This window comes from Schistocerca nitens, chromosome 8, assembly GCF_023898315.1.
Source record: "Schistocerca nitens isolate TAMUIC-IGC-003100 chromosome 8, iqSchNite1.1, whole genome shotgun sequence".
Classification (NCBI taxonomy): Eukaryota; Metazoa; Arthropoda; class Insecta; order Orthoptera; family Acrididae; genus Schistocerca; species Schistocerca nitens.
Window position 1 is genome coordinate 502,612,060 of NC_064621.1, and position 17,007 is coordinate 502,629,066.

At 43.0% G+C, this 17,007-nt stretch overlaps 1 protein-coding gene across 1 annotated transcript in view; it reads left to right on the top strand.

Moving 5' to 3' along the window:
* The window catches only part of LOC126199016 (DNA topoisomerase 3-beta-1), a 138,483-nt gene that overhangs the window by 20,358 nt on the left and 101,118 nt on the right, over positions 1-17,007 (top strand). Inside the window, exon 4 of the mRNA XM_049935704.1 lies at positions 6,950-7,117. Coding sequence (XP_049791661.1) covers positions 6,950-7,117 — 168 coding nt within the window. The remainder of the gene's footprint in view (positions 1-6,949; positions 7,118-17,007) is intronic.

Genomic DNA, 17,007 nt, shown 5'->3' on the forward strand with positions numbered 1-17,007 from the left:
GGCCAAGGAACATGTCTCCTACCTAACACTTTAGTGTGCAAAATTCCCCAATGGTCCTGGTGGAGAAGGCACAGAACCTAGTGCCATGATGCGGTGATGACTACTCTGGGAGAGAGGTTTTCTGTGGACAACAGCGAAACACTGTCAAAAACAGAGAGGTGATACCATAAGAAAAACTAGTTGCGCAGAGGGTCTGAAGCCCAACTCAGTGGTTTATCTGGCCAGCCCTGTTTGACAAACCAAACCACCTGGCAGATAACCAGGTCAGCAGCAATGGCAGTTGCTATGCTTGAGCTCGTAATTCGGAAACCCTCAACTGCAGCCTGTGTTTCATTATCAAGATGAAAGCAAAACTGTTCTTCACAATCAAAGTCAGGTTCAGGACCCACAGAAAGACAGAAGAAAGCACCCAGATTAGCACGTTTGAATTTGGGTCAAAAATGGATTTTGTAATTGTAGTGAGACAAGAGCAGTGGCTAGCATTGTAGGCAGTGTGACTTGTCAAGGCAAGGAAATGTGAGGGTTAAACAAGGAAATTGAGGGTTTATGGTCATTAATAAGGTGAAACGTGCAGCCATACCAAAAAATAAAAACCATAAGATTTCCGGAGAGCATAGACTATGGCAGGAGCTTCTTTTGCCACCTAAAAGTAACACTGCCAGGCTGAAGTGAGAGGTGTAGAGGCAAATGCAACAGGTCATTCAGAGCCATCAGCATACCGGTGTATGAGGGCTTTACTGTGAGGTGTCACTCGCCAAAACTATGTACTGGCCTGGAGAGAATGTAGCTAAACAAGGCGCCGAGAGTAGTTTGGATTTCATTTGACAAGCATGTTCACATTTCGGAATCCAGCAAAAAAGTATATTCCTGTTGTAACAAGGCATGTAATGGGTGGACCAAGGAGGCCACCCACAGCAGAAATTTATGGTAGTTGGCTATCTTCCCGAGGAAGGCCTGAAACTCCTCCATAGATGATGGGTGAGGCATAGACGTAACAGTGGACAAGATACAGTAGAGGGTGAATCCTGCGAGACCTCGAATGCCAAATAAACAATAGAAGGCTGGGGGGGGGGGGGGGGGGGAAACTGAGATTTTGCGAGGTTGTACAGTAAGCTCATGGCCTAGAAGACAGGAAACAAAATGTGCAAATTTTGCAAGTGATCGGCGGTGGAGGAGCCCATGATGATATCGTGTAGATAATTAAATCAACCTGGGACAGGCATTGTCAATTGCTCTAAAAGTCAATGGAAAATAGCAGAGGTGCTAGTCAAGCCAAAAGGAAGGAGCAAATGTTGATAGAGACCAAAAGGAGTATACAAAACCAGAACTCACTGATGAGAGACTTCGCCTACTACAGGAACCTGCAAATACTCTTCAACAAATCACTTTTCAAAAATTATAAGCCACTAGATAATTTCAACAACAGTTCCTCCTGGCATGGGAGAGGATACTTATCCATGATCAACTGCGCATTGACAGTAGTACTGAAGTCATTGCAGGGTCTAAGTTTCCCCATCGGTTTCTGAACTACAACCAGCGGAGATGACTATTCACTAGCCATAACATGTTGCACCACCCCTAGAGATTGGAGTCCATCTAATTCTGCTGTCACTTGATCTTTCACAGTGACAGGAATATGATGCACATGACAACAGCGAAACTGAGCTGTGGATTTCAAAGAAATATGAGCAGAGAAATTTGTAGCACCCTCTATACCTTCCCAAAAATAGGTCCGAAAAACCTGCACACAGTATTTCTCACTGAGAATACTGTACGTGGTCAGACACAAGGTGAACTGAGTCAGTGATAGAAAATCCAACTGTAGAAATTCATCCATCTCGAAAAATCTCTCGACACTGGCATCAAGAACCGCCAAAAATACAATGGAGCGAACCACTGACTTGTAAAAGGCAGATGCCATAAATTGTCCCAAGAGTGCAATTTTCTATTTGTTATAATTGACCATCTTCGCCGTGACTGGAGTCAACAGCGACGAGCCTAAACTCACATAGGTTTGAGAATTCAGTTATGTCGATGTGTAGCCAAATCACTTGGGTGAAAAACGCTTACTTGGGAGAAGTCACAAGCATTGGAATCTTACAGTTCACTGCCATGTCTGTATCCTGAGCAACCTTCAGTGAACAAACTGGGGAGGCAATGTGTCCTTTCTTTCGGCAAGCATTACAAATAGCCCAGCATGTAGGGCACTCCAAATATTTGTGCTGGACAAAACAGGAAGGACAAGATGGAAACATAGAACTCTGACATCGGGGTCGCGGCTACTTGTGCCAGCCTTGGTCCGCTGAGTGCTGAGCCCACACGTTTACTGCCACCAGTGCCACTTCCTCGTGCAAGTTATCTGTGATCCTAGTGGGTACATCTTGTGACAATCCTGCCACATCATCCCAAGCTTGAATTTGTCACCCGCTATCTGAGAAACTTCAAAATATTGTGCTATTTGCACAACTTCTGCCAACTGTGATTTTTCACAGAGTAGAGCCTTTTGGCTCACTTCTTTGTCCGGAGTAAACAGATAATTGCGTCGCACACTGCAGAGTCAGTGCAAACATCGTTATGGGCTAGTAACGAACTGACATTTATGGCTAAGGCCATGAAGTTTGGCTCCCCAGCTATTGGCATCAGTAGAACTCAGCTTGTGCCGCTATGACACGTATTCATTTGCGATGGTAGTTGGACAATAAATTGCACATATGATCAAAAGTAAGAGCTGCCAGTTCTTGTAGAGGGGCAAGTTGAAACAGTAAATGATACCCCTTAGGTGGAATCCACTAGAGGAACAAATTCGAGTCTGTCACACTGAAGGCCAAAAAATGCTGTCTTGAGTTTTTTTTCGTAAGCGTCCCAATGCTGGGCTGAATCATCATGTGAAGGGAAAGCAGGTGGATGGACCGATGGAATGATACCCTGGTTATTAATAGGAGCCGACAAGGTGATCACAGCTAAAGTAAACTGTTCAGTGAAGGCCTGCAGCTCAGCGTCCATAATGAATAAACCTGAAGAAACTACATGTGAAGATTACATATGCAGAAACCATTCCAAAATCATTGCCAATTATGTTGTAACTTCGTAGTATATGAGACCAGTCCAGAGCAACCCAAATATGACTTTAGTCATGCAGCACTCAACTAAAATGGATTATGGACTCTCTGATCTGAATGGCAGACTGGAAAGACACACAAGAGAGGCCAGCTAGCACTACTCTGTGCATATATGTGCATGAGTCACTGGTAGACAGCAGGGTGGAAACATCAGTGCGCACATGCCTCCCTTAGGCGGCCTCCATCAGCTGGTCCCCACTGTTACAGTTGGTAGCCAATTCAAACATGCATGTGTGGCAACACCACACTCAGCACGCACACACATTAGTTGCGAGATATAATAGTGTTGGAAAACGAAATATGAATGAGAGATATTGCACCCTATTTCAAAATTGGTTACATGGAGAAGAAATTCTGACATTTCTCTGAAATGCAGTGGAAAATAAATATAAAATAAAAGCAAACTAAAAACAAAATTTTAGCTTCAAGTCCATACCTTAAAAAAATACTTGAGTGTGGCTATGAGAATTGTAAAAGTATTTCTGAATGTATGTCTTTGAAACTTCTCTCCAGGTGGTTTACTGCTCAGACAAACACATGTACTGGTTGTTTCGTATGCTGTAATATGCATTTTGTATATTAAATATTCTTCTTCTTGACTTCTAAGGGGCTCATAGCTCCCCCGCCAATCTCACTTGTTGCCTCCAAATGCTTCTGTGTTGCGCTGTTTGCTGCCAAAAATTTATGTCCATATTGTTGCATATTGTTTTAATTTCATTTACCCATGTACTCCTAGGTTTGCCCCTTTGGTCTCTTACCACCTGACTTCTCCATGAGTGTTCTTGAAACCCCTTGATCCTCTCATTCTCAGCAGATGGCCTACCCATTGAAGTTTTCTGGAACTTATTATGCTCATTATTGTAGCTTGTTGTGATAGCATGTGGAGCTCTGTCTTGTGTCTTCTCATCCAGCTTTACAGTATGGGTCAAAGATTTTTCTATAAACTTAGTTTTCTAATACTTGTTATTGGTGTTCTTCCCTTTCAGTTGAACTCCATGTTTCTGCAGCTTATGCTAGGACTGGTCTGATGATTGTGTTATATAGTATCTGAAAAAAATAGTATCTGAAAAAAAAAATCAGTTTCTGAAAATATAATAAAGATCTACTCACAAAACGGTGGCAAGGAAACACACATATAAAGATACTGAAATTTGCAAACTTTTGGAGCCAGTGGCTCCTTCTCCTGGCAGAATGGTTGAAAGGGGAGAAAGAGGGGTGAAGGAAAAGGACTACTGAGGTGTAGGAAACAGGTTGAGCTTGTAAAAGTTGCCCAAAACCCGGAGTCAGGGCAGACTTACTGGATAGGGTGAGAAAGAACAATTGATTGTTGGGGACCACACTGAAAGATTTGAAAATATGAGAGTTTAAAGGTGGAGGATAGAGTAATCCACAAGACAAAGGGTACTGACAAAACATTTGCAGGACTTAATATGATCAGAAGGTTAAGTGCGTTGTGTATGTAGAGGTGGAGGCCAGGGAAAATAAGAGAGGTCAAAAAATAGTAGATATGAGGTGAAAAAAGTCATGGTATGCCTGCTGATATTGTATCGGACCACGTTTTGCTCAGTGTAGTGCAGCATCTTGATGTGAAATGAAGTCAGCAAGTCGTTGGAAGCTCCCTACGAAATACTGAGCCATGAGCCTCTATAGCCATCCATAATTATGAAAATGTTGCTGGTGCAGGATTTTGTGCACAAACTGACGTCTTGATTATGTCCCACAAATGTTCGATGGGATTCGTGTCGGGCGATCTGGATCTCCAAACCATTCACTCGAATTCTCCAGAAAGTTGTTCAAATCGATCACGAACAATTGTGGCCAGTAATGTGGTTTATTGTCATCCATAAAAATTCCCTTGTTGTTTGGGATCATGAAGTTCATGAATGTGTGCAAATTGTGTCCAAGAAACCAAACGTAATCATTTCTAGTCAATTATTGGTTCAGTTGGACCAGAGAACCCAGTCCATTCTGTGTAAACACAGCCCACATCGTTATGGAGCCACCATCAGCTTGCACAGTGCCTTGTTGACAATTTGGGTTCATGGCTTTATGGGGTCTACACCACACTTGAACCCTACCATCAGTTCTTACCAACTGAAATCGGGACTCATCTGACCAGTTTACGCATTTCCATTTGTCTAGGGTTCAACTGATCTGCTACCGAAGCTCATTAATGCTAAATTTTGCCGCAGTGTCTCAACGCATACATTCATCTTACATTCCACATTGATGTCTGCAGTTACTTCACACAGAGCTGCTCATCTGTTAGCACTGTCACCTCTATGCAAATGCTGCTGATCTTGGTCATGAAGTGAGGCTGTCAGCCACTGCATTGTCCATGGTGAGAGTTAATGCCTGAAATTTTGTATTCTTGGCACACTCTTGACTACGTGGATCTCGGAGTTTCATAGTGATATCTGAGTTGGGCTGTCTCATGTCCACCTATCTTTCCACATTCTGAGTCTGTTAATTCCCATCATGCAGCCATAGTCATGCAGGTAACCTTTTCACATGAATCACCTGAGTACAAATGATAGCTTGGCCAATGCACTGCCACTTTATATCTCGTTTACGTGATACCACCGCCATCTGTATGTGAGCACATCACTAAGCCATGACTTCTGTTGCTTCAATGTAGGAAAGTAAAAGGTAATAAAGAAAGAAATAGTGAGAAGATATGCTGAGACTGTTGAAAGTAACATAAATTAAGACCAGTCGGGTGGCAAGAATGAAGGACATGTTGTGACTCCAGTTCCCACCTGCGGAGATCTGAGAAGCTGGTGTCTGGGGAAAGAATCCCGATGGTACATGTTGTGAAAAAGGGCACTGAGGTCATGACTCTCATGTTGTAGATCGTATTCTGTAATCATATATTGTGTGTTGCGAGTATACACTCTCAGCCCAAGCCCATTCATCCTAACTGATAATTTGGTAGTAGTCTTGCCAATGTAAAGGGCTGTACAGTGTTTATATAACAGTTGATACATGACTTGTGTTGTTGCTTCACCGGTAGCTCTCCTTTTGATAGTACTAGTGGAGACAGTCACATGGATAGGAGCCATTGGGTAAGGACGTGGGTGCTGAAGTAGATAGGGTCGGACAAAGATATTGTGTAGATTGGGAGGACAACAAAAGTCTATTCTAGCTGTGGTGGGTGAAATGTTGGACAGAAGGGACCTCATTTCAGGCATGATTTTAGTAAGCCATAGTCATGTCAGAGTGCCTTCCAGTGCTGTTAAAGAGAGAGGTAGCAACATTGGATGCCACATTTGGACACCCCAGGGGACTGCTTGGAAAACTACTAGGTGTATTTAGTGCTGATGTAAACAGAAGTTTTAAAATCTTTACTAGTACTTTTATTTTACACCTAGTACTTTCACAGCGTGAAAAAGAAAGCATTGTGAATTGTAAAACACACAGGTAAATGTATATTACTGTTTGTCATAATTGCTCAGATGCTTAAGTATTAGATTAATAAGATAATGGAAAATTACAGATAGAATGTGAAAAATTGTTAAGTCAACCTGTCATTAGGCTGTGGAAGCAAGGAGCAGTAAATAGGCCACTAAGCAAGAGGTTTAACTTAAATAACTCAGTTTTGCGTTTTTTCTCTAGAGCAATGCATAAATGCTCTCTCCCCCCTCCCTGCTCCCCCCCCCTCCCAGTGTGTGTGTGTGTGTGTGTGTGTGTGTGTGTGTGAGAGAGAGAGAGAGAGAGAGAGAATTTCCAGTATTAACATTCTTTATAGTTATTAGGCAAGAAAATGGATATTCCATGGCAACAGATTTTAATTGTAACCTTGTCAAGCTATTTCTACTTTTATTTTTCAGGTGGTGTACAGAGCACATTTTTCAGCTATAACAGAAAAGGACATCAAAGCAGCAATGTCAAATTTGGGAAAACCAAATGAAAATGAGGCAAAGAGTGTGGATGCAAGGCAAGAACTGGATCTCAGAATAGGATGTTCGTTCACAAGATTTCAAACAAAATTTTTTCAGGTGATGCTCCACTCAACATATCTTATGAAATGAATGCACACAGAGATATCTCGCACAGGATGTGATGTTATGAGCTGGTTTTCAACCCCATCTTTCCTTTTGTTTTCCATTGCCTTTCCATGTAGTGCTTTTGTCCAAAAATTTTGTTTGTTTGTATTTTCAAGTCTTTATGTAACAACTACAGATTTATTTTTGAATGAACATTTCTTAGTGTAAGCTAGTCTACTTTTGATATTTTATATGCTTTGAACAGCTTTTATATTTTACTTGTGTAAAACACTATTTCTTCAATACTTTTATATCAGTTACTATACTCTTCATTTCCATTTTCAAATAATTACTGCCTTTTTGATATTTCTAATTGTATTATTTGGTATATTCCTTTGTTAATTTCTAATTTTCCATCCTACCTACACTACAGATTCACATATTTTATTTCACTGTACACTGGGGGAAGATTTTTGTCAGTTATGCAAAATACCTGGAAGTTCGGTTCCATGATGGGGTCTAGGAAAATGAGATAGGAATCAGTGACTGTAAGGCTGTTGCTACATGGTCGTTTATCAGTGGTGGTGAATTGAAAGTTCAGATTGAGGATCTGTTGAACACGATCAGTTTCGCTACAATTTGTTATAATAAAATGACAGGAAAAAACATGTTGGTGTTTAATGGCTTTTCATATTTAGTACTTTTAGAACTATAACTTGAGAGCTACAAAAATATACTGATTCTAGGCACCAGTGCAGCAAATATTTATCCAAAATGCTTCATTTTTGGTATGAATGATTAATGGAAAATCTCATATAAAGATGTGAAACAAATACTAACAAAGAGATAGAGGGGCTGGCCAGTACTTACCTCAGCTCAGTACAGCCGATAGATACACAAAAAACAGAACCGAAAATTTACGTTCCTAGCTTTCGGAATAAATGTTCCTTCATCAGGGAGGAGAGAGGGGGAAAAAAGGGAAGAAGGGAAAGTGGATTTAGTTACTCACAACCCAGGTTATGAAGCAACAGGGAAAGGAAAACAGGGAGGGTAGCAAGGATGGAGGCATGGTTGTCAGAAGGAAGCCAAAGATATTCTACTGTAAGTACTGTGCCAGCTTCAAACCAAAGAGGATGCATACAGAAGTAAAGAGGTATATAGTATAAAGATAAACACAACTATGTAGGATGAAAAGATGCGTGAATAGCTAAAGAGGAAAGGGAAAGAGAAGAAGACTGAAGAGTAAATGGGAGTGAGGTGGTTTAACGTAGGTTCAGTCCAGGGGGATGGCGGGATGAAAGAATGTGTTGGAGTGCAAGTTCCCATCTCCACAGTTCAGAGGGACTGGTGTTGGGTGGGAGAAGCCAAATGGCACACATGGCGTAGCAGTATGTGCTGGCGGAGTAATTTGTTGCGCCAGGGATATGACTTTCTCAAGTCAACCCCTGAAATGAGATCATCCCTTGACAAAATTCTCCCCACACCACCCAGAGTTGCCTTTCGTCGCCCCCCTAACCTCCGTAACATCCTTGTTAAACCCTACAGTATTCCCAGACTACCTTCTCTACTCAGCGGTTCCTACCCCTGTAACCGACCCCGCTGCAAAACCTGCCCCCTGCCCCATGCATCCCCCCACAACCAGCAGTTGGTCACCTTGCTGACGGCAAGTCTCTACCAGGAGGAGAGCTGTCTTCGTAAGGAAGGTATGCTGAGGCCAAAACAATTTCACTTGTGATATCTTCTTCACATTGCTGCATTTTAATGGTCATTACATCCCTAGAGCAGAAATCCACCATTGGCATGAAAGAAATTCCATTTCTTACATAGATGAATGTTCTGGAGTTTCTTAGATTTCTAGCATAAATCAGCTTACCTCCAGTGCCACCGAGGCCCGATACACCCCCTTTAAAGAAATAGGGTTCTTGTATCAGGACCACATCCACTTCCTGCCTCTCCAGGCAGCGACTCAGAACAGCAGAGGCTCCTTTACTGTGCTGCAGATTAATCTGCAGCACCTCGAGTCTCCAGCTTGCTGCCGTCTTTGAGAACCCTGACGGTGACCTGCAAGAACCCTAAAAACAATTTCAGGTCCTGCTCACTCATCGCCTTCAAGGACTTCTCTCCGACGTCCACTACCAGGGTTCATCCTTCTGCTGCAACCTTCTGGTTGATCACTCTCCAATCTTCTGTTGAGACTTTGGGTTCTGGTCCCCTATTTTCCTGAACAGAGTCTTAGGAGAGACTTCCTTAAGGATCTTTGGTACCAATATTGATATCCTTGCGGTCTTAGGAAGCTTCGCTGCCGTCTTAACCAGCAGCTTCGCTTCTTCCCATGGGCACCTTGTCCTTGAGCCATTCCACCATGTGCACCCCCTCACAGACAAAAATGAGGGCACCACAATCTAGATAGACTGTCCTGAATTTGGGTCCTGGGCCAGCATCCCCCTTCTCCCAATCTTTTCAAAGAGGGCCATCTGTACTAGTTTCTCCTGCTGCGAAGTGGTGGCCACCAGTGGATAGCCTCCCTGGATAACTGCCATGCTAAAAACCGAGACTGCAGTACTATAGGTCTGTTTCCCTGTTTCTTGCCTCAGTTTTTTCTGGACTTGCTTATCCAGGGAGGAGGGAGTCTTTGATTCCTCCCTTATCCGCTTGCTACCTGTCTCTGACGTAGTGGGGGTCTGCGTATCCCCTTCAACCTGAGATAGTTTCTTCCTGGGGGGGTCTTAGGTTCAATCCCTTTAATTCCCTCCACTTGTCTTTAGGAAGCCATTATTTCCCTTCCTTTTTCCTCTGTTCCCTGAGTAGTTTCCTCCTCTGGGTCCCAGACAAGCCTTTGATCTTAATCTGGTCTAGCTTCTTGGTTACAGTTGCCACTTCTGGCTCAGGTCTAGACCCTGATTCAGTAGTGGGAATGCCTTCCATTCATACTGACCCCGATGTTTGGATATTTGAGGTCTCAATTTGCCCCTCAGTTTGTTTTTCTTTGTTTTCTTTAGTCGTGTCCATATTGGTCCCACAAGGTTTGGGGATCTGCAAGGTCCACACCACCAATACACCGCTCGGTGTAAGGATACTTACTCAGGGAGGTTGCCTGGTATCCCTGAGTCTCCATTTGCGACACATCTTCCCATGTGCCTTGCACCCCATGGCACAGATTGCATCACACATTGGGTTGGGTCGTGGAGTTGGGTAGGACTAGGAGTGGATAGGGACAATGGGACAGTCTTAGTCTGATCCATCGGCTGAGGCCTTTCCGGCAGTAGGTCCTCTACCTTCGGCATAGCCCTCAGCTTCACATTGGTACACAAGCCTCTCCATCCTCACGGACAGTGCTTTGTGAAGTTGGTGTCCCCCAGAGAGGGAGACATGATGATAGAAGGAAGCTCAATAGACCTATCTCCTTGACTTAAATTTTTCAAGGAATTATGAAAATTTTATTGTAGTCACATTTGATGATTGCCATGAAGAAGAATAATTCCTTTCCATGTGCCAAACATGATTTCCACAAGCACAGATTGTGTGAAACCCAACTTGCTTTGTTCATTAATGAGATCCAGAAGGCATGACAGTACTCAGGTTGATGCCATGTTTCTTGAATTCCAGAATCTAATAAGTAACAGCAGTTGATATTCCTGTATGGAGCAATACATAAAATAAGGGAAAAGCAACCACTCACCTATCGTGGACTGATTTGTGGAGCACAGTGACATGTAACAGGAAACAGCATTTGTTTCACACCATTGCCTAATGAACAAAATACAGACTGACAGAATACTGGAACAAATGCACAATTGGTCTGAAGTTTTCCTAGCAAACAGAAGTCAGTATATCATTCTTAGCAGGAGACTTTATCAGAATCAGAGGTAGCATCTGGCATATCTCAGGGTAGTGTGACAGGTTAACCCCTATTCACTACATATCTTTCGTGTGAACTTTTTGTGTGCTTCAACTTTTCCATGTTTTTATTTATGTTTTCTTTTTTCTGCTCACTTCTTTTGCTACTGTACACATTAGATTGATTTCACTCCTATGTAAACAATATTGCTTATTTCTTTATAATGCTGTATTCTTCCATAGTTTTTCTTTACAAAATAATTTTGACCATTACCTGTATAAAGTTCACTTCAGTTACTTTATGTTCAGGATAATGTAATCATATCTTTATTGTGAACTGTCATGAAGTGACAGAGACGAAAATGACAATCCTTGGAACCTATAATACAGAAAGAGGTCCAAATGGATGCAAGTTGCAGCAGTTGCACTGAGATATGAGATGGAGAGACTTGCTCAGGATAGGATAGTGTGGAGAGTTACATCATGAAGCCAGTTTTTGGACAGAAGACCATAACACAACTATGACAAATTGTAGAATCTTTCCTGATTTTTTTTTTTTTTTTTTTTTTTTGAAGTGATGCGATAAACAATCTATTTGTTTCCAGATTTTAAAATTTAATTTGTGTGTGTATTGCTCTGTGTAGCTTTTATTTTTGATGAACAATGAAAAAGGATAGATTGCTACTCAGAATATAGAGGAAACGTTGAGTTGCAGTCAGACACAACAAAAACACAACAAAATGACTACCATACATTGGAGCTTTTGGCCAAAAGACCTTCTTCTAAAGTTGAAAACACACACACACACACACACACACACACACACACACACAACAGTAATTGCAGCTGCAACAGCAACAACACCTGCAGCAACAGCAACCGAAAGAAAAGCAGTGGGAATTTCAGTAGCAGCAACAGCGACAGCAGCAGTGGCATGAACAGCCGTGGGAATTGCAAAAGTGACAGGAGAAATTGCTGTTACAACTACTGCAAAACCAACAGTAGTCTGCTGCTGTATCTTCTTCATCTCTCACTCCACCACTCATTTGCTTTGATGAGGCAAATGTGAGTTGGGAGGCCTGTTTACATAATTTTGTACTTCACTGTCAAGCAAGTTACTTAATTCACCCAGAACATTAGCATGCACCATTATGGTCGTAAAGTAATATGGTATATGAAGGTGCAGAAAGTATGGCCCTCTTGGACCCCAGTAGTGTTTCTGATGTTTGTAGATTGCTGAATGACTGTTACGGTCACCAAACCCACATACACTCCTGGAAATGGAAAAAAGAACACATTGACACCGGTGTGTCAGACCCACCATACTCGCTCCGGACACTGCCAGAGGGCTGTACAAGCAATGATCACACGCACGGCACAGCGGACACACCAGGAACCGCGGTGTTGGCCGTCGAATGGCGCTAGCTGCGCAGCATTTGTGCACCGCCGCCGTCAGTGTCAGCCAGTTTGCCGTGGCATACGGAGCTCCATCGCAGTCTTTAACACTGGTAGCATGCCGCGACAGCGTGGACGTGAACCGTATGTGCAGTTGACGGACTTTGAGCGAGGGCGTATAGTGGGCATGCGGGAGGCCGGGTGGACGTACCGCCGAATTGCTCAACACGTGGGGCGTGAGGTCTCCACAGTACATCGATGTTGTCACCAGTGGTCGGCGGAAGGTGCACGTGCCCGTCGACCTGGGACCGGACCGCAGCGACGCACGGATGCACGCCAAGACCGTAGGATCCTACGCAGTGCCGTAGGGGACCGCACCGCCACTTCCCAGCAAATTAGGGACACTGTTGCTCCTGGGGCATCGGCGAGGACCATTCGCAACCGTCTCCATGAAGCTGGGCTACGGTCCCGCACACCGTTAGGCCGTCTTCCGCTCACGCCCCAACATCGTGCAGTCCGCCTCCAGTGGTGTCGTGACAGGCGTGAATGGAGGGACGAATGGAGACGTGTCGTCTTCAGTGATGAGAGTCGCTTCTGCTTTGGTGCCAATGATGGTCGTATGCGTGTTTGGCGCCGTGCAGGTGAGCGCCACAATCAGGACTGCATACGACCGAGGCACACAGGGCCAACACCCGGCATCATGGTGTGGGGAGCGATCTCCTACACTGGCCGTACACCACTGGTGATCGTCGAGGGGACACTGAATAGTGCACGGTACATCCAAACCGTCATCGAACCCATCGTTCTACCATTCCTAGACCAGCAAGGGAACTTGCTGTTCCAACAGGACAATGCACGTCCGCATGTATCCCGTGCCACCCAACGTGCTCTAGAAGGTGTAAGTCAACTACCCTGGCCAGAAAGATCTCCGGATCTGTCCCCCATTGAGCATGTTTGGGACTGGATGAAGCGTCGTCTCACGCGGTCTGCACGTCCAGCACGAACGCTGGTCCAACTGAGGCGCCAGGTGGAAATGGCATGGCAAGCCATTCCACACGACTACATCCAGCATCTCTACGATCGTCTCCATGGGAGAATAGCAGCCTGCATTGCTGCGAAAGGTGGATATACACTGTATTAGTGCCGACATTGTGCATGCTCTGTTGCCTGTGTCTATGTGCCTGTGGTTCTGTCAGTGTGATCATGTGATGTATCTGACCCCAGGAATGTGTCAATAAAGTTTCCCCTTCCTGGGACAATGAATTCACGGTGTTCTTATTTCAATTTCCAGGAGTGTAGTTGCAGTTGGCTCAAATTTAATAAATATGTTAAGCGTCTATGCAGTCCTATGCCACATGGGCTATTGACTTTCAAGGCTTGGTATGCAAGTGTGATTTTTACTGTAAATAGTGTGGCACATCAAATGCAGAATTATTAATCCATGATGTCATTATACATGTCTCTCCTGACAGGGCAGTCAGTGTGAAGGCTTTAGTCATCTGACCCATTCCTGAACAATGGGCAAAAAATTTCCAAAACTCATGAAGTAATAGCTTCAGTGCAATATATGTTCTACGGTACTTCTGATGTTGACTTTCGTATTATTATTATTATTATTATTATTAGTAGTAGTAGTAGTTGTTGTTGTTGTTGTATTCATTGTTGTGTTCTTTGATCCACTGATGACATCCAATCAATGTCTTCGTCTGTTTTAGCAAGCACCCATTTCTCAGGTACTCCGGTGACACAAGATTCAGTAGTTAGTGCTGTAATTAAAGATTCACTGTCCTCATCATTGGCAGATGCACAAAAACAGAAATGCTTTATTTGCCATCTGCATGTCCCAAATTGAGTGGAAGCTCCAACAACAGATTTCTCCCCAGGATTGTCGAAGAATCCCAGAAAAGTTTGTGCTATCGAATCATGCCCAGTGTGTGGCTCACAGCATAATTGTCATTGCCATTTCCGTGACATCACCTGTTTTGCATGCTGCAAACCAGGGTATCTAGTGTCTGCCTCAGCCAGTGTATGGCAACAAAGGCTCTCAGTGTGCTGCACTTTATCTGGCCAGTTCCTATAACGGTACTAGATAGGATGCAGAAGCTCATGTTGCAGCTGGGAGTTAATGGATCAGTGTCAGATTTGCAGTTGTTCACAGGCACAGCCATGTCTCTGATTAATGTGGGTATGTGTTGGCACATCGGCTTACTGCAGCTGCAGTGCCATCCGTACAGAGTGGTGACATAAAATAGACAATTGATTTTGTTGTGGGGTCTGATCACAATCCACGCTAAGTATAACAATGTAGCTTGACAATCCTGCTATTAGTCAACATTTGGACAACACCTAAAATTTGTGGCATGGATGCTTTTGCAATACAAGCAACTGTTTGAACCTAGTTATATGTGCAATATAAGCAATTGTTTGAATCTAAAGTAGGTTGTTCATCAGGTTTCCAAGCCCATGTATCCTCAAAGCAATCAGCGTTGCCTAAGATCTTTGAGCGTGTCCAGTGTCTTTCGGCATGCACAGTTGAGTTAAAATCGAATGACATAGACTGCAAAGTATGGGAGTAATATCACTGGTAATGTCTAGCCGGTGGGCAATGCCTGGGGTCATAGCTGAGAAGTCAGATGGATCACATAGAATTTGTGGTGTTTTGTTAATGCACAAACAAAAACAAATGTTGACCTGCATCCAGTTCCTAGGCTGGAGGAACTGTTGATTAAATTGGTTGGGAGCCATTGTTTTTCAGAGAGAGCTCTCACTGATGCCTGCTTTCAGTTACCTGTAGATGACCAGACAAAACAGTTCATGCCATTTGTCATTAGGGGTTGCAGGCACTTCCATGATATTTCAGATACTTTGAACAGCTCATTAAAGGTATTTCCATTGGTTTTATTTACGTAGATGGCACATTAATTACCGTATTTACTCGAATCTAAACCGCACTCAAATCTAAGCCGCACATGAAAAATGAGACTCGAAATGAAGAAAAAAAAAAAAAAAAAATTCCCGAATCTAAGCCGCACGTGAAATTTGAGACTCGAAATTCAAGGGGAGAGAAAAGTTTTAGGCCGCACCTCCAAATCGAAACAAAGTTGATCCATTGTAATATGAGACACAATTTAGGTCGAATGAATGACAATACAGTTACAGTAGTAGTAGTTTGGTTCGAGTCGTAAGCTTAGCAGTTAAGCTTTACCAGGTAGCCATTGCTATGCGTCAGGCGCTCCGTCCGTATTTATACGGGTACTCTTCCTTTTTCACGTGCTTCGTCTGGTTTGAATCAATTGCTTATTTTGCTTTGATCTGATAAGTGCCATTTTCTTTGTTATAGGTGTTTACGTCACTCTAAGCTGAAAATGCATTACTGTACTGTCATGCATTGTTTGTCGCATTCTGGTAGTGCGTGTTTACGGCCTGTCGCCTCTCGCGGCATGGATTGCTTTTGTGCGCGCTACCGCCGCTTACAATTAAAAAAAAAAAAAAATGAGAGAGAGAGAGAGAGAGAGAGAGAGGAATTGTCTCATTAGCGAAACAATGGCAAGAGACTGCTATTTGTTGTTACTTACACTGTTTCTTTCTTTGATAATGATCACCAAGAACCAAATAATAGACTGCGTATGATAGAATATGTTCTGAATGAGTTAGGCGAAAATTTTTCTCCGTTTGAAAATCTTTGCAGCCGCTTCTTTAGTACATCAAATTCTGCACAGAAATTAGAGTCATCTTAGATTTAAAAATCTAGTCAGTTGCCGTGCTTAATTTCTGACTGTATCACTATTAGGCATAACAATAATACGAATATGAACATGACACATGTATATTCTTCCGCGTTTGCTGTTGTCTCACTCTAGTTTCGTAGACGGGATTTAAATGAGATAGCAGCAAACACGAAAGAATACATGGCAAAATGTTTATATTCGTATTATTCTTATGGTGAAGAGAATACTGCATGTGATTCACATTTCTCTCAGGTTCCTATTAGCAACCATCTCTTCTCACAGGTAGGAAAAAATTCAGAATGTAGAGTTGGCTATATTGACAAACGTCCCATACAGTCTTGCCAGTCAGATTTTCGTAGTACATTGAAATTCTGCTACATTCGAAGATGAACAATACGGAATTTGTGTTTACTTCGTTGGATAATGTATGAAAATGCAGTGGTCGAAACTCGGGGTGGAGAAAAAAAGCTCGGCTTCCACCCTTTTTTTAAATTTTATTTACTGACGCAGAGGTTTTGGCGCCAGTGTTTATCTTTGTGCCTACAAAGCATGCCTGTGTAGCGCTACATATATTCGACGGCAGAAGTTAGTTGTAGCGGCACCTACCAACATTTTTCAGAACTTCCGCTTGCTTTGCACTCGATTCTAAGCCGCAGGCGGTTTTTTGGATTACAAAAAACGGAAAAAAAGTGTGGCATAGATTCTAGTAAATATGGTACTGGGCCCATGTGGAGCAGCACCTGTATGTTCTACAGATTTTGTTTGAGAGGCTTGAAACCCGTGGTTTGTGTTGTTGGCGTGACAAACGTAGTTTCTTGGAGCCAAGTGTAAAGTACCTGGGGCGTATATTAGGTAAAGAAGAGCTCATCCCAACATGAATCACTAATATAACATGTCCCAAGAACCTCAAAGAACTACAGGCATTCCTTTGTAGTCAGCACC